General features: G+C 34.3%; 1 protein-coding gene and 2 long non-coding RNA genes across 22 annotated transcripts in view; all 3 read right to left on the bottom strand.

The window, feature by feature from the left end:
• The window catches only part of LOC122514084 (potassium voltage-gated channel protein Shaker), a 172,705-nt gene that overhangs the window by 18,509 nt on the left and 135,516 nt on the right, over positions 1–18,680 (bottom strand). The window contains exon 1 of one of the 20 annotated variants that reach the window (XM_043630737.1): positions 5,611–5,639. The exons of the other annotated variants lie outside the window; for them this stretch is intronic. Within the exon in view, the coding sequence (XP_043486672.1) occupies positions 5,611–5,624 (14 nt within the window). The 5' untranslated portion in view covers positions 5,625–5,639. Of the gene's footprint in view, positions 1–5,610; positions 5,640–18,680 lie in introns of those variants that run through there. 20 annotated transcript variants of the gene reach the window in all.
• Positions 8,765–11,844, bottom strand: LOC122514089. The gene is made up of 2 exons (XR_006302937.1): positions 11,766–11,844; positions 8,765–8,810 (listed from the first exon to the last, which is right to left on the bottom strand). It is a non-coding gene; the product is annotated as an uncharacterized LOC122514089 (long non-coding RNA).
• LOC122514088 lies at positions 9,528–10,522 on the bottom strand. The gene is made up of 2 exons (XR_006302936.1): positions 10,182–10,522; positions 9,528–9,667 (listed from the first exon to the last, which is right to left on the bottom strand). It is a non-coding gene; the product is annotated as an uncharacterized LOC122514088 (long non-coding RNA).

The raw sequence follows: 18,680 nt of genomic DNA, 5'->3' as shown, positions 1-18,680 counted from the left end.
TAGCATAATTCGTCGTTTTGACCTGACCTACATCAGGGAAAGAGACACGAACTATGCATAGAATCTTCCCAACCCTTTCCCCTCTCTCTCTCTCTTTCTCTCACCTTTGTTATATTAAGACTATTTTTGTATTATAGTAAAATATATGTATATATATTTTTTTTTTCTAAATATTTAATACGATATTGACACAATTATTTGATACTTTGTGTTAATTGTTCTTACTTATACTTGTTTTTTTATTCTATTATTAATTTTTATTTTTTTTGTAATAGATTGGATGATGATAGGCTTACGTGTGTGTTCACTTCTTTGTATATTTTAAAGATAAATTTGATGTGACATTATATACTCGTATCAGCAATGACGAAAGGTTCTTTTTTACGATATTTATTACGTAACTTATATACCCACATAGTATATATATATATAGAAAATAACTTTGTGTAAGAAAAAGTTATTCTTTCATCTGCCAGAAGACCCCTCCCTTCTCTCTTTTTGATTTAAAACTCCCACTGCTAATGAGCCTATCGATATTCCCTCGCACTCGATACTCGGTGTTCTTTTTCAACGATCTACGTTAACACGTGACATTGTAAATTTATGAAGAAAAATAATCTTTCCGATTAATCCAATAAATTAAAATATTTCATATTAATATATATATATACATCAACGAGTGTTTTCATTTAAAAATCATTGAATTAAAATGTAATATAAAAAAAAAAGAATCGATTAATATGTCGAATAAAAAGTCTTAATTGCAAACTCGTTTTTTTACAATGGAAAATATTTTAATCTCGATAAACTTGAAATTCGATAATCGATCTATAAAGTACAGAAAAAATCAAAAAAACTCAAAAAGAATGAAAGAAAGAAAGAAAGGAAGGAAGGAAGAAAGAAACCGATCTCGATGAAAATACAATTGCGTCAATAGTGGAATGTGTATCGCGGAAAGAAAAAAAGAAAAAGAGAAAAAAGAAAAAAAAAGAAAAATCGTACACGTGCAGTTTCGCATTGTGTTCGTCATTGAAAACGAAGGTGACCTAGTTCGAGGGTGGTTAGACTTAGGAAGCACGAAAGAGCCGAGTCTGCATGCGTCCTTAAGTAGCTACACCTTGTACTCATCAACCAAGGTGTATCAGTATTAATATGTGTGTGTGTGTATGTATTTGAGTGCGTATTGCATGAGTTTGTAGAATTATATATATATATGTGTGTGTGTGTGTGTGTATGTATTTGAGTGCGTATTGCATGAGTTTGTAGAATTATATATATATATATATATATATATATATATGTGTGTGTGTGTGTGTATATATATTATAGTATATACTAGATAGTATATACATTTTCGAGAGCATCGTAGGTAGTATCACTGAAGATGAAGTATCATCTAGTTCTCTTTATCTTTCCTTCCCTCGCACATTCACTTCATTATTAATTCAGAATTCTGAAGAAGAGTTTAACAGCCCTGGCCACAACTACTTGCCTTTTTTTTTTTCCTTCTTTGACCTATCCTCTCCCACCCCACCCCCACCCCCACCCCCACATCCACACCCCATTACCATCTTACGTACTCCTGCAAACGTATTTTCGGCTACAATAGGATACTCCTATTATATTTCGAGTATGCGAAAAATAGAAGTAGAAAAAGAGGCTAATAAGTCTGTCGAGACAGCAATTAAAAAGTGTCAGCAATTTTTGTCGAATACTACTCGTCTCAACGATCAGTATTGAACTACTTCTTTATTATAAATTTTCTAAACGAAATTCACTATTTCTTTTTCTCGTATAAGAAATACATTTTAAGATATTTATTATGTTTTTCTTGTATATAAAATATTATCAATTTTTGTTCGTGGTAAAAGTGTATGGAAAATTTGGTTCTTTTCATTTAACACGAATAAATGGGTTTAGATAACTTGCATGTTATAAAATTTTTCGAACAGAATTCATACGAGATAAGCAGGTGTCTCGATTATTTAAATATGTTGGCAAGGTATAGTTATCTAAAAGAATACAATGAGCTTTTCTTTCTCTCTCTCTCACTCTCTTTTTGGATGATATACAAACACCCTCGCTTTGGTGCATTCACGCACGTGAAAACGAGGATCAAAACGCCCACGTTAAGCTAACGTTCCTTCGATATCTCGTTTGCGCATGCACCAATTGATATAATCATCTATCAAATAGTCTAACTCTGTGGAAGATTAATTTGTCAATATTTTACATATGACATATATACAAATATCAATAAACATATTTCATTCGAATGTACATATATTCGAATCTCGTTTATGATATATATGTATATTAAAAATTGTTAATCTATAAACTCGAATCTCAAAAACAAATGTGTACTATTTTTATTTTCAATAATTAAATACTTTAATCGATATATAAATGAATCAATGATATGTCAAAATTATATCTAATTTAAATAAAAAATTAATAGATATATATTATTTATTAAAATAATTTCATATAATTATATAATTGTGTATCTCTCTACAAAAATGAATTGAACCCACCCGTACGTTTATGTAAAAAGAAAAAAATGACATAAATAATACCAGGTGTCGGATAAAAAGTAATTACAAAATGTCCCATGAAAAATGTTCGAAAATATTAATTGGACCTATCGAATTTTTTCTCGTGTAATCCATTTATATGACAAAAAGTGTCATTATGGATTTAACGGTAGCTTGATGAGTATCGATGAGAGACAATAAAAGGTTATAATATCGATGATATCGATAGGACACTGAAGTTTCAGTTTTCACAAAGCCATAACTAAGTATTAAAGTATGATAACGTGATTAACCGTTATATTCGTAAATTTTCTGTCATATTCGACAATATTAAAAAATATCTTTTCCTAACACTAGATAGCTCATCATAGTATGTCGTTTAATATAATCCTGATGATATCATTCGTTTATCATGCTATCGAGAACAGTCATATTTCGTAGCTTTTCTATTCTTTTCAATACTTTATTCTCCAAACCTATCATCATCATTATTATCATTATAATCATCCATTTTATATCGTTCAATCGGAAACAAGAAATAAAAAAGAAAAAAAAAGAAAAACCATTATAATTGAAATTATTATGAATTTTTTTTTCGATTTATTACACCCCGTTTGATAGATAATTCTAATAACATTTCATTTTTAATATTTTCTTTATATTTTATATATTATTTTAACTTTTTATATATTATTATATTATTTTATATATTATATTATTATAACTATTATATATTATATATTATACGAAGATCGAATAATCGACAATATTATTCTGCAATTTATTTCTTTCTTATTTATATTTTTTTTTTTTGCTTTTTCTCGATACGAATTTTAATTCCAAGATCAAAATCTATGCGAATCGATGATTAATTATTTCAAACGAATGAATAAATAAAATAACAAGAATAAACAAAAAAGATATACGACAAAAGTAGAGAACAATCGTTTACTTTTGTATTTCGTAAGAACAAACGGAACAGTTCGGTAACGAGAATAATATTTTCCGCATAGGAATTTAGTTTTGAAGAGTGGAAAAGGGGTTGAGAAGAAGAAAGGGGAAAACTGACGAGTCCAAAAACAGATGAGAAAACAGGCTAGTTAGATAAACGCTGTGAATTCAACTTGAAAGATAGTCGTAATACGCATTTAACGTAAGCTGGACCATTACGTTATATTAAATCATCATCGTTCTCGTAGAAATATTATCAAAGTTAGCTTGCAAACAGAAGGATCAATGACCGTTCTCTTCATTCCAACCAGAATATAATTTTACATATTATTTTATTTTTTTTAATTATTATTATTATCATATACATATATATATATGATATTCTTTACTTATATACATACAAACACATAGAATATAAAAATAAATAAAAACAAAACGTGTGTATGTGTGTACGTGTGTGTGTGTGTGTTTGTTATGTTTATATGTGTACGTATGTGTTTGTTTATATGTACATATGTACAATTAAACAAGGGGCGGAGGGGGAGGGGAAATACTTTAATTCGTGTTCTGAATATAACCAACGGGTCAAGAACAAAGATATTTTTAAACTATCCACGCGATGGAATTACATCACGATTCTCTTTAGATCTCCCTCTCATTCGTTCTCTTTTCTTAAGATATTCCTGACGATTCATGTTGATTATCAGTTAGTATACACATGTGTTTGTACGATCTTACACGGTAAGTGAATTTGTAAACTCGAAAAATCTTCTAAGCTTGATATTTGAAATGTGAAATTATTAAATAACGATTTATCGTCGTGTGATGTGTCATGTTATTTTAAGTATGAAAATAATATATTAATAATGACGATTATGTTAGGTCTGTTCTGTTTTAACGAAATCTTTCGAGTTACTCGTATTTTTATTTTCTTTTCTTTTTTTTCACTTCTTCCGATCATTTAAACTTCAAATATTCGAATAATATTTTATATTTTGTCGTATTTTTTTTCTGTTTTTTTTTTTTAAATGTTTCGTCTTCTCTCCTAAAGAAAGATAATTTAATTTTTGTTCTTACGTTTTTTAGAGAGGTAAAAAAAATATATAGGTGCGAAGAATGAAACGCGTAACGCGAGGCGTGGGAGGTGGGCAATTTGAAAATTCGTTTGCGTATCGAAAAGCAAATAAGAATAGAAACGAGTGACGCTCGTGAAAGAAAACACACAAAACGTTGCCGCGTGTGACACTAAATTCGTCCGAGTCTCTCTTTTCTCTTTCTCCCGATAGAAACTTTCCGGTATATCGAATTAGTAAGGAACAAAAAAAGAATAAAAAAAAAAAAAGAACAGATAAATTTTTCAATTTTTCATTCGGGGAAACGCGAACGAGATTTTTCTGAAAAATAGATACGATTATTAAATAATCAAAGTAATATAAATTTATATCAGGTTTTCAAACTTATATTTAAATTCTTTGTTTGAAAAATATTTATAATCAATATATATATTATCATGTGTGTATATATCTTTTGATTATATATATTATAATATTATATTATATATATGTTAATATTATTATTATATATTATAATATTATATATATATATATTTATGTATATATTATAATTTTTGGCGATCCAAAATATTGGACCATATCAATTTCAATAAACTTATTAAATATATTAATATTAAACCTAATCGCGAAAAGCCACCGATCTAGAATCTGAGCGTGCGCCACGTTCTTCACAGCCAAGTCCCAAAGCATTTATTATATCCTATTACTTATTGAAAAATTAAATGGAGAAAATAAAGTGGATAAAAAAGGAAGAAATACAAAAAACAAAATAAAGAAAAGGATAAATTAAAAAAAAAATATAAAAAAACATAATTATACAAAAATGAAATCAAACAGAAAATAAAATTAGAATAAATTCGTTTGAAATATGTTCGCAAAGCTTTCAGCGTACTATAGTAAAGACTATCAAGGCTAATAATAATGTAATAATAATAATAATAATAATAATAATAATAATAATAATAATAATAATAATAATAATAATTTCTAATGACTATTTAATGAATTAAATTGGAAATCTTGTTTAAAAAACGTCTTACGATAAAGAATACCTCGTGTTTGCCATTCTCTTAATGACTAATTCAGGGGGTACAAAAGTGTAACTATAGTTCCAGTAGTGTTATCGATGCCAAATCGTATAAGTACAGTGAGTTTTCTCTCTCAAACGATCCGCATGCAATTGTACATCGGGAGAACCGTCTCTCTCTCTTTCACTTTCTTTCTCTCTTTCTCTTTCTCTTCAGTTATTCAGACAAAACCGTGACGACACCATCTTACGCGCCTGAAAAATACATATACATCGACGAAAGGACAATTTTTTTAAACACAAACACGACGTAGAGATTATTTAAGAAGAAAGAAAAAAATATAAAAAAAATGCAACGTTCTCTCTCTCTCTCTTACACTTTTTTTTTTCTTCTTTCTCTCGTATTTCTTTTTTTAATTTATTTATTTATCGTTTCCCCCACAATATCGTTATTTGCGATTCGAATTAATTGTCGATAAATGAAAAAATAAATAAACGGGGGGGGGGAAACGAAAAGTGTATCGATGATACGGGAATAGAAGAAAAAAAAAATGAAAAATGTATGAGGATTATTTTCAAGGCCGAAAGATCGACGAACGCAGCGAGTATTCTAATTGCGAGTATTCAAGGATTTTCGCGAAAACGCGTGCATCGTTTTGTAATCAAACGATTGGTGTTATGGTCGTAGTAGACAGCTGGGCCCACGCGTTCGTTCTATAAACACGTACGTACGTACATGCATGCATTACTTTGCAAACGATTACTCGTCTTTCATAAATATCATGAAAGAAACGTGGAAAAACCAATTGGAAAGTTTAAATGAACGCGATTCCTTTTTTTATTTCTCTGTCTCTCTCTCTCTCTCTCTCTCTCTGTTTTTCTTTCAAAATATCCCGATTACAAAATTAAGTGTGTGTACGTGTACGTGTACGTGTGTATGTATACGTAATTGACCAGAGAGGTCAAGTTGATTATTATTGTTGTTGTTAATGTTTCGTAACGAAAATAAAAAATAAAAATAAAAAACACTCGTGCAAATTTATATATTTATATATATACACACACACACACATATCTAATGTTCGACAAAAAGAAAAACATTTATTCTAAGTTCATGCAAAATTCTCTCGCACCAAGTATATAATACATAATTGATTGTTTTTTAGTTCAATGTGTAGAATCAAAAAAAAAATGCACAAATAACAAAATGTATCGTAAATAAAAATTTAATGTAAGAAATATTAATCGTTAATCGAGACCAAAATAATAAGCTAATATTCGTGAGAGATAATATTTTATCTAAGAATAAAATAAATTAAATTAGAAAAGAGAAGAAGAGAAAAAAAAAGAAACAAAATAGAATTTTCAAATAATTTCGAGAATTGTAAGTTTAACGGACACCGACTTAGAAAATAATTTAACTAATTCACAGAGTAACTTTCTCTCTTTCTCTCTCTCTCTCTCTCTCAACTCTCTACTACCACGCTCGAAACTCTAAGTGCACGTACGCAAATTACTGTAATTTAGTTTTTTCCTTCGAGTTAAGCAAAAGACAAACTAATTTCTTAAGAACATATAAAATAAGAAAACGTTGATACTATTATTACTTAAATCTTTTTCGATTGAGAAGTGATTGACGATACTTATTTCTAAAGATAATCTCATACTAAATCGCATGCACGTAAATATCGTATGATAATCCTACGTAACTGATCAAACTCGATATATTTTACAACGATTTAAAACTCCTACAATTACTAGAGAGTTAAGAAACTAATTTATATTTGCGCACATCGATCACGAGAAGCTTATGATCAATAATTTAATAATAATTATAATATATAAAATATTATATAATTAATCCTCACCAGTGATTTATCAAAAATATATAAAAAAAAAAAAAATAAAAAAAACATTAACTCAGTAGAAGAAGAAGAAGAAGATAGAACACTTGAAGTATGATACACTCGATGAAATAATCAAAAAATAAAAAACGAAAAAAGACGAAAAGTAGTCAGGAAAAAAAAAAAGAAAAAGAATTCACAAAAAACACACAGATAATAAAGAGAGTAATAGACAATAAGAGAAGAAACAAATAAAAGAAAATATATATATATATATAAGGGCCATCGATGTAGTAGACACGCGGTTGTATTATACAATAGACAGCGTACGGGGGTGGGCGTCACGTTGCCGAACAAACGGAAAGTCGGTTCTCTCGAGAAGGGTGCGCGTGCGCGCGCGCGCAAACCCGCACACACCAACGCCAGCACCAGTACCAGCACCAGCACCAGCACCAGCACCAGTGCCAACGCCAGCGCCAGAGTACATCGAAAAGAGAACAAGAAGACAGATCAGGACGGATAAAATACAACAATTCGCTGATTATTTCCCCATATTCGTATTCCAACAAAAAATCACCCCCACTCCCACCCCCAAAAAAAGAAAAGAAAAAAGAACATTCGGGCAGAGAAAAAATCATTTCTTTTGTCAGCCCTTTTGCCCATCCCAACAAAATAAAAAAAGAAAAGAGGTGAAGACGAAGTAATTCGGGACGGGGGGAGGGGGTTGTCGAGGATAATATAATTCTCAAATGAAAAATATTTCGCAAAATAAAATATATATATATTATATATAAATGTGTGTGACGACAAGAGATAAAATTAAAAATAAAATGAAAAATAAGAGTTTATGAGAGAGATCGTACCTCGTGTCGCCGTGTTCCTCCGCACCATTCCGGTGGGGGCGTAGGTCCTGCCTCGGTTTGAGGACAGGGGTCAGCCCCCATTTCTCGATGAACTCGATGCGGGAAATCTTGGCGCTTCGCGGCTGTTACGAGAGGGGGCGGATCCCCCTCTCGAGCCCCATGCCCACCGGAGAGCGGTGCACCCCCGCACAACACGCACCCTGCAATGCTTCTCTCTCTCTCTCTCTCTCACACTCTCTCACTCTCTCTCGCACTCGCTCTCTCGCTCGTTCGCTCGCACTTTTCTTTCTCTTTCTCCTCCTTTTATTATCACATACAAACACACACACACACGCACACTCGATTTACTTTTTTCTTTTTTCACTCCCCCCTTTTCTTCCCCCTCCTTATCCTTTCATCTTCCTTTTTCTCTTTCTTATCCTTTATTTTTTTTTTCTTTTTTTATTCGTCAGAATAACTATCTTCTTCTTTCTTATCAAATCTTGATCGTGAATCTCTCAATAAAGAGATAACACTTGCTATTAAAAAACACGATTACGATTACGATTACGTTTACGTTTACGTTTACGTTTACGTTTACGATTACGACGAAGACGACGATGACAATGACGACGACGATAACGAGGAACGACGACGACGACGACAACGACGACAACGATGATCAGTCACGAATAACACCGGACGAACAACGCCGGTTGTAGAAACACCAAACAACACCACCACCACGGTCATCGGCAACGCGCACAGCCACCGACCAAAATGGCTGCTCTCCACTTTCTTCTTCCTCTTCCTCTTCTTTTTCTTCTTCTTCTTCTTCTTCTATCTTCTTCTATCTTCTTCTATCTTCCAATCCCATTCACCCTTATCACCCCTTTTTCCTCGAGACTCTCTATCACTGTGTCCGTCCCTCTTTATCTCCTTTTATCCGTTGCACCCTTTGACTTTATAAAAAACCTAATTTATCTTCCTTTTTTTTCTAATTCCTCTCTTTCACACACACTATGACTTTCGTTTTCTCTTTTAATCATATCTCTCTGTCTCTCTCTTTCTCTCTCTTGCTGCTCTCTTCTTCCAAAACCACCACCCCGTCTTTCCTTTCTTCCTCTTCTTCTTCTTCTTCTTCTTCTTCTGTCTGTCTTTCTTTTAGGTTACTTTCATTTTCATTTACCCATCATACATTCAAAGTCTTCTTCTTCTTCTTCTTCTTCTTCTTCCTCTTCGTCTTCTTCTTCTTCTTTTTCTTCTCTCTCTTTTTCTCTCGTTCTGTATCTCATCTATATCCGCTTAAAACTCCTCCTCTCTTTATCTCATCAGTCTTACTCGTTCTCTCTCTCTCTACGGTCCCTCTGGCAAGGAAAAGTTCCGCAGCGTGTCACTGGAAACATAGGCGCGTGAACCGAACCGAACGACGAGGACGCGCTTGGAAAGGAGAGGCGTGTACGTACGCGCGCGCACAAAGAGAAAATAAGAGAGAGAGAGAGACAGAACAGAGACAAAGAGAGAGAGAGAGATAGACGGATAGAGAAAGAAAGAAAGAGAGATAGAAAGAGAGGTAGCAAAAGCACGCACAACGTGAACGTCTACGTATATGTATGTGTGTACGCACATATATAATGGAACATGTATATAAAAAGAGATCAAAAGAGTTAGACAGATTAAGTAAAAGAAAGAAAGAGAAAGATAGATAGATAGAGAGAGAGAGAGAGGGGTACATACACACATACACACACGTACGAACGTTAACGTTCTAACGTACTATGTTTCACATTTGATAAGGCAATCAGAGAAACGAATTAGAGAGAGAGAGAGAGAGATAGATAGAGAGATAGAGAAGACAATTCGTATGACACAATGATGATGATGACGATGACGATGATGATGACACGCACTACCAAGAGCAGCAACAACGGCAGCAACGGCAGCAACGGCAGTAGCAGGAATAACGACGGCAGCAGCACGGCGACATCGACCGTCGAGCGTCGTCGTCGCGAAACGCGCCGTCTCTCTCGCTCATCCTTCTTTCAAAACCGAAGAAGAATAACGCGGCCGCCAACGGGATCCTCGAGGACGAGGAGGAAGAGATGTTGGTCCTTCGAGGAGATTGTTACACGAGGAATAGTCGATCTTAAGGATATTCATTGTGACGGAGAAAAATTAGTTCATGGAAAATATAGTTGTAGTAGTAGTAATTAGGGAGGTGGAGAAGGTGGAGGAGGAGGAGGAGGAAGAGGAGGATTGTAGGAGAAAACGAAACGAAATGACGCGGATGATTATTATTATTATTATTATTATTCGATGCGTATCAGGATAGAATGACGATGCTAGAGATCAGAGTAGAAGAAAAATAAGAAGGTGAAGGTGTAAGGACGAATAAAGAAGAATTGAAGTCGGAGGTGAAGGTAGAGTATGGTGACGAGTAGGACGAGTAGTAGAGAAGGTGGAGGAGAAGGAAAAGGAGAAGGAAGAGGAAAAGGAGAAGGAGAAGGAGAAGGAGGAGGAGGAGGCGGAGAAGGAAGAGGACACGACACGCCTTTCGAGGAACGAACGCGCGCGTCACCGTGACCGAGCGATCGGGACCGGTTGATAGTAGCGCCTCCACCGGGAGTCGCCTATCATCTAAACGTCCTGTACACTATCACTACCACCACTACTGCTCCTTCACCCTTCCCACCCTTCCCCCTAGCGGAGCTCTCCTCGATCACCGCCCTTCTCTTCTTGTTATATATCATATACACACAGCTGAGCACGAGGTTACAAGAGAGAGAGAGAGAGAGAAAGAGAGAGAAAGAGAGTGAGCGAGAAGGATGTCAAATAATACTAGGGACAAAATGAAAGCGATTAACGGAGATAGATATAATAAAGTGTTAAAATAGGAGAGACTATTAAAGAGATAGAGAGAGAGAGAGAGAGAGACGAGCTTTTCCGGTAGCCTCCCAACACGAAAACGCGTGTACTTTCCTCCGTAAGCTCCACCACCGTCGCGCTACGCGAACGAGAACACGTCTGAGGAAGAACCGCTGCTGGAGCTCTCTACGGAAGCTCTTTCCTGACCGAGGTGGAGTCTCGGTGGTGGAAAGCTTTGGTGCCGGTGGTGGTGGTAACAGCGGCGGCAGCGATGCTGCTGCTGCTGCTTCTGATTCTGCTTCTGCTTCTGCTTCTGCTTCTGCTACAGCCGATGATGATGGCAGTGGTGGTGCCACTGGTTGTGCTGGTAGTGGTGGTGGTAATAGTGGTAGTGTGTACTGCTGCTGCTGTCTCTCTCTCTCTCTCTTCTCTATGTTGGTGGTGATGATGCTCGTGGAGATGGAGGTAGAGATGGTGGTGGTGAGGTGGTCGTGGTGGTGGTGGTGTTGCTGTCGGTGGTGGTACTACTGCTTCGATGGTGCTGCCGGTTATCGTCGTCGTCGTCGTCGTCGTGGTAGTAGTGCTAGTGGAGGTGGTGTTCGTAGTGGGGATAGAAAGAGAGACTATACCACACGCTAGACAAAGAGGAAATATATTCGTAACTAGAAAGGCGTCGGCGACGCTGGCGTCGCACCGGCTCAACCTCCGTCGGTCCAAACGATAACACGTAGCCAACTTCTCCTCCACCTCGTCGTCGTCCTCCTCCTTCTCCTCCCCCTCCTCCTCCTCCTCCTTCTCTTCTTCCTTCTCCTCGACCCACCGCTCACCTGGCAAGCTCCTTTTCTTGCTTGGCAAACCTGAAAAGCTGCGCGCGTTTCCCACCTGTACATCCACTCACCTATATCTATGTCTTTTACCCTCTACAGTGTTACCACCCCATTTCTGCTCTATCTCTCTCTCTCTCTCTCTCTCTTTCTCTATCCGTTTTACCCTCCCTTCGAAAGCTCCTCTTTGCTCTTACGCACAACCTTCTCCCCGATACCTAGAAAGCCTTGCCACGCCACGCGTACCATCTATATACGCCTTGATATTCTTTTAATCCTTAAACCCTCTGTGTCTCTTTTCTAAGTCTCACTTTCCTACGAAAATATCTTTACAAAGATCTATTTATTTTTTTACACGACGATAAAATCTCTTTAGCGAAAGAAAACTGGACGACGCTTTCTACTTTTTCTTCGATGATTTCCTTTTCTCTGTTTGTTTTTTTTTTCTTTTTAATACAGCTATCTTCGAAATTCTATTCGGATATATTTTCTTATAATTATAAATTGACAAATGTTTTCTCGTTTATCGTAATTCCAAACAATAATTAGGATTTTTTTAAATATGTAATATCATTCGTAAGATAATTGATGTTATTTATTCTTGAAATATCAATGAAATGTTTAGAATTATTTGTAGAATACTTGAAATATAGAAAATTTGTAATAGTAATCGCACTGGGAAAGAAGAAGAAGATAAAGATAAAGAAGAAGAAGAAGATGAAGAAGATGAAGATGAGGTAAGAAACTGCAGGAGTTTCCTGGACTATCGGCACGAAGGAGATCAATGATCGTTACGTAATTCTCTCGTCCTTCGTCTCCCTCCTCTGCGGATAAGAGAGTCACGGCTCGTCAGGATCGAGCATGAAAGAGTTTAGCATAGTGCAAAAAAGAAAACGGAATATACGTCAGGAGGAGAAGGAGTTCAGGGACGTAGTTGGCTATAAATCGGCCATGGGACACTCGCGCGTGGCGTAACGATAGAAAGAAAAAAAAATAAAAAATAAAAAGAAAAAGAAAAAGAACAACGTTATTCACTTTTAACTAGATGTCAGACATTTTTCTATTTTTTTTTTCTTTGATTACTCTTTCTCGCGCGTGTGTTTTGTTTTTTTTTCTTTTTTTTTACCTCGATCGGATCTGCGAAAGAAGAAGTTCTTTGACCAACAATTTTTTAATCGTTCTCCATTTAATACCGAACAAAAAAAAAAAAAGAACAGATTCCCCAATCTTTCCACGCGAACGTGTAAAACAACGTTGGGTTAAAAAGTGACACGAACAAAGGAAAAAATGCTAGTCGAAATTGGAACATCGGGAGACGGCACTTAGTCGATTCCATTCGTGATTTCCTAAAGTGAATGCTCCGGTGGTGAACAAAAACTCTTAAACCTCGCTTCCCTCAACCCTAAACTCTCTTTCTTCTCTCTCTCTCTCTCTCTCTTGTCAGTCTTTTTTCTTTTCTTTTCTTTCCCATTTTTTTGTTGTTCTCTCGTCTTGCTCTTTTCCTCTTTCGTTTCGTCTGGCAAAGGATAAAATTGAAATAACTTGGAAAGGTTTCATTTGGCCGTTCGTACGTTCGTTCGTTCGTTCGTTCGCGTCCACCCCGACAGTACTTTCGTACTGGGTTTTCCTAAACGTGCCAAACCTATCGATTAGAATCTACGATCCGGAAGAGAATCTCTTGGGTTAGAGTACGATGTGACGTTGTTGGGACGATCGACAGATCGAGGACACGATTCTAACGACCTAAATCGCATAACATCGAATAGCCAAGCAGCATCGTCGAATTGCATTGGTTTTCGTTAAGGAATCTAACGTTTAATTATAACGTAACGTTAGATCAAATCTATTTCTATTATATATTCCTCGTATTATTATATTTCTTATCCCCCATTTAAATCCATTCTATCTCAGATAATATTCTATCTTTTTTATTACCTACTTTAATATTATATCTTTTAATATATTACATTTGTTATTCCCAAGAACATTTTTTTCTAAAAAAACAATAAAAAAAAAAAGTAATATCATATTACTATTATCCTTTTTCAATAACAATGATCGAAAATTTATATATTTATCTATCTTTTTAACTGTCTTTCACATTTTTAATTTGTTGTACCCGTCTATTATCCTTCACTTTTTATTTTCATAATATCTTTCTATCCTTTTCCGTCTTGTTCCCTCTTTAGATATCTAGCAGCCTCCTCCTCCTCCTCCTCCTCCTTCACCTCCTCCTCTTTACCTCCCTCGTGCGCTCTGTTGCTCTCTGTCGTGCCAACCAGGCGCAATCAATACATCCCTCTCCTTCCAACCCGCACCCCTTCCGCAACTAGCACCCCCTCCAGACGGAGTCACTCCTGTTCCTGACCCTTCATCGGGGAACCATCATGGCACTCCCTCTCCTCTCTTCCTCCCCCTCCCTCTCTCTCTTTCTTTATCTATCTCACTCTTTCCGTACTCCCTTCGTTTCCTTATTTCCCATTTCCTTATATCTTTCTTTCTTTCTTCGTCACCATCTTTCGTTCCCGAACAAATATCCTAAACTTACCTCCCTTTTATCTCTTCTCCCTTGTTTTATTTTTCTTTTCTTCTTTTTATTTATAATTTCATTTTATTTTATTTTATTTTTTTTCTTTTCGGTTTTTCTTTTTTGGGGGCTACTTCATTATCACCCCTTCGATTTATTATTTATTTAACATACTTACGATAATTCTTGCGTATGTTTTTCCTTCTTTTTTTTTTCTCTCTTTCCTTCCTTTTATTCCACACTATACAATACATACATCAGCTGATTGACTCCTCCACAGGACACAGTCCTAGTCACCATAGAGTCAAGGTCAGTCTTCCTTCGAAGAGCGCATGCCGGACCACATACGAGGGTTGCATCACTTCTAAGTAGATACGACGCCAAACTGTCTGCCTTTCCCTTCCGGGACAACTAACACACTTTTCTTCTGACCGATTGAGTGTTATTACTTTTTTTTTTCCCCCTTTTCTTTCTCTCTCTCTCTTTCTCTATTCTTATTAAAGCTGATGCTTGCTTCTTTAATCTATTTTGTTTAGTCAAAATAACACTTAATATTTTTAACGCACATTTTTAATGCACAAAATGTCGTAGAATATATTTGAAGAACAAATTAACGAGTAAATAATTTTAATATATTTTTGTTTATTATATATATCTATTCGAAAAATAATATTTTCCTCTCTTTTCTATTATCACGTAACGAATGTTTATGATGTTGAATAATCGAAAAAGAGTGCTTGCTTTATCGTAGTTGAAATATTTTCGAGAGTTGCATATGTTGCATACAATCCTGCCAATCGGTTCAAAAGAAAAAAAGAAATAATAATACGATCGATAACACAAAATACAAAATTGTTAATTCGTAATAGTATACGATGATCCGTGTATGTAAATAAATAAATACATCATACGTATACTTTTATAAAATGTGAGAGAGTCAATATAAAATTATAACAATTTCGATAAATTTAATTGAACGATTATGCAAAAGACAAGACAATCGAAAAACGATGTTTATGCAATAATTAAACATATCTCACAATTATTATATATTCGGATTGAAATAATGAAATATAATACGATTTCAGATCTTATAATAAATTGTTCGTAACTCATCCTATATATATATATATAATACAAACGTATTATATAATAGAAACATTTCGGAATGTCGTAAAACGAGAATAGAATAATCATCATCGAAATATTTGTTTAATGCTAGTTAAAAAAAGAAGGAAATAAAAGTAGCTAATAACGGAATACAACGTGGCACGTGTCCTACACGTATATAAATACATTTAAATAGAAATATATATGTATAGATTATGTAAGTTAATAGTGCATTTAACGATGCGAAATTCCTCGTTTGTTATTTTCAACAAAAGTATAGTAATCGTTAACGCACGCGACGATTATTATTATTATTATTATTATTTCTGGTATAAGGCTCGTTTTTTATTTTAACAACACACTTTAAACAAGTGGTAGTTCCTCGAGCAAACCAGAATTACACTTTCCTCGTGAAGCAGAAAATATTCATGAAATGTTCGTATGTGATATGTCGTGTATACGTACGTATGTATGTATGTGTGTGTGTGTGTATATATAGGTATACGTAAATTTATTTTATGTCCCTTTTATACAGAAAACTTATGAATATTCTGCAAGCACGGATCCAAGCTTTTCTACATTCCCTTTGCTGTGGATAACTACACTAATGTGTTACCTTTGCTATCTACTTGAAAGATCATTTAAATATTAGGTTGTCTAGTAAGTTTGTTTTTTTTTTTTCTTTTAAATTAATAAATGACTGAAACACTGCACGAATTCATTTATCGTACAATCTGATGTATCAGAGAAATACTATCGTTTGCTTTTAATATAAACTCTCTCGGTTTTACTTATTTTATTTATTTATTTATTTATTTATTAATATTAAAAATCAAAAAAAAAAAGAGAGTATTCGCGAACGGTTAATAATTTTATAAGCTTATAAAAAAACGATTATAAAATCGCGTTGGTTGTATTTTTAATTTTGTTTTTATTTTCGAAGAAACTTTGTTATATAAATGAAAAGAAATTTGTCAGAAATGAGACGAGAGAGAGAGAGAGAGAAAGAAAAAAGAAACAGAGAAGGAAAGAAAAGAGGCGAATAAAATTTCGCGAAGGATAAAAAGTAAAACAGGAAGTTGAGCCTTCGGGGGAAACTAATTTTCCTTCGAGCAGTCGGCTTTATTAAGCCGCTGCAGTAATGAAACCAATTTCGTCGAGTAGGCCAAACTGTTTTTCCTCGTCTAGTCAGACACGATGTTCGTAAACGTAACACGCGACATTTCTTATTGAATAATTTTTCGAATAAAACGAATATCAATAAAGAAACGTTTATCTAGACGGACAAGAAGATAAATGTAAAAACAATTTAACGTAAATACCATTAGACAATATCCATCATTCACAAAATAATAATAATAATAATGATAATAATTTTTTAAATATTCAACAGTACGCGAGCGCGAATATATTTTAAAATGATAAAACAATTTATCTCGTCAAATAAAATATTATATTAATCAAAATAATATATAAAAAAGATAAATCTATGTTATAAAATATAAATATTATATATAATGATAATATGCGAAAGACACGTTAAATGTTTTATCATAAAATAAAAAATACACACATATATATATATTAAAAAATAAATGTCAATTGCATACACGTGTCGAAACGTTATATATATATAAACATTATAAATTCTCTTATATAAAAATCCCTTATAAACCAGTCGCCAACATCGAACCCTTACCGAAACGATGCGATGGCGGCTCGCCACGAAAAAGTTTGGATTGAATGTTAAAACGTTCGTCGATAAATATCCGCGTATATTTGGGCTACCAGAATACAAGTCCGCAACGCGACGTGGAGCAAAGCCAACGATGCGTCGCCGTTGCATTCTGCAGTTACGGTTTTCCGTCCCATTTCGATGAGGGTCGTTGAAATTTTTCGATATTCAATTGTTCACGGATGAATCGTTTTATCGTTATAACCGTCATCATCATCATAATCATCATCATCCACAATCATTATTATTATTATTATTATTATAATCATTAGTACATCATCATGATCATCATCATTATTATTATTGATCTATGCATTTCCTGAAATAATAATTTGAAAAAGATGCGGGATCAAATTTTATTTAAAAAAAAAAAAAAGAAAGAAATGAACGAAGAAGAAAAATTACGAAAGAAAATATGTTTTAATAGTCGACAAGAGCGCTGGATTTAAACTCGTTTACATTTACATTTTCTCTCTTCTCTTCTCTTCTTTTTCATCTTTTTTTTTTTTTATATTCACGATCGACCATAATCATCTTCGTCGTGGTCGTTAATGAAAAATAAAAAGCATCTCGAAAGATTTGCAGCCGGCGACACGTCTACACGCTTGGTAAACACTTGAACAACCCTTCGTTCCTCCCCCCCCTACTTTCGTCCCACACTTGTGTTCCGTCTTTCACTAGATCGGTAGTTTCCTGAATGAGGGTAGGAGTATTAAACTCATCGCGAGGAAGCTTAACAATCAAGGAGTTCTCGCGACGGTGGAAGACAATAGGTTGTCGTAGTGCGGTAGGTGCACTCAATGACTGATCTTACCTTAGTGCTTGTATAGATGAGAGTAAAAGAATAAGAGTTAGAGTAAGAGTTAGAGTAAGAGTTAGAAAAATAAAGTGAGAGAGAGAGGGAAGATATCGGATGGGATACACGATTTAAAGCAACAAGATATTAAACTTTAGATAATATCGTGAAACCTGTTTTATAATAAATATAGTTTAACTCTTTAGTGTTTTTCAAATGAAACGGATAAAACAAATCCCCTTCCTACCACCCACTCCCGTTCCGAACACGAATGTTCTTTAATTAGATAAAGTATATTAGACTTTATTCATATTAAACTTTGTAATTGTTTTTGTTACTTTGTTTTTTGTTTTTTTTGTCTTTGTCTTTTCAATGAAAGGATTTAAAATGATTTCGTCGAATTATTTATCATATATTTATCTTCTTTTTCTATATATAATTCTTTCAATAGTACCGACCTATATACGGGTCGTCCATACAAAAGACCCGTATGTACGGTCTGACGACCCATATTAGGGTTGTACTATCATTCAATGATACGTATGTAGGGTA

This window comes from Polistes fuscatus, unplaced genomic scaffold (genome assembly GCF_010416935.1).
Source record: "Polistes fuscatus isolate 324 unplaced genomic scaffold, CU_Pfus_HIC Scaffold14, whole genome shotgun sequence".
Taxonomy (NCBI): Eukaryota; Metazoa; Arthropoda; class Insecta; order Hymenoptera; family Vespidae; genus Polistes; species Polistes fuscatus.
This window is presented reverse-complemented; position numbering and strand designations above follow the sequence as displayed.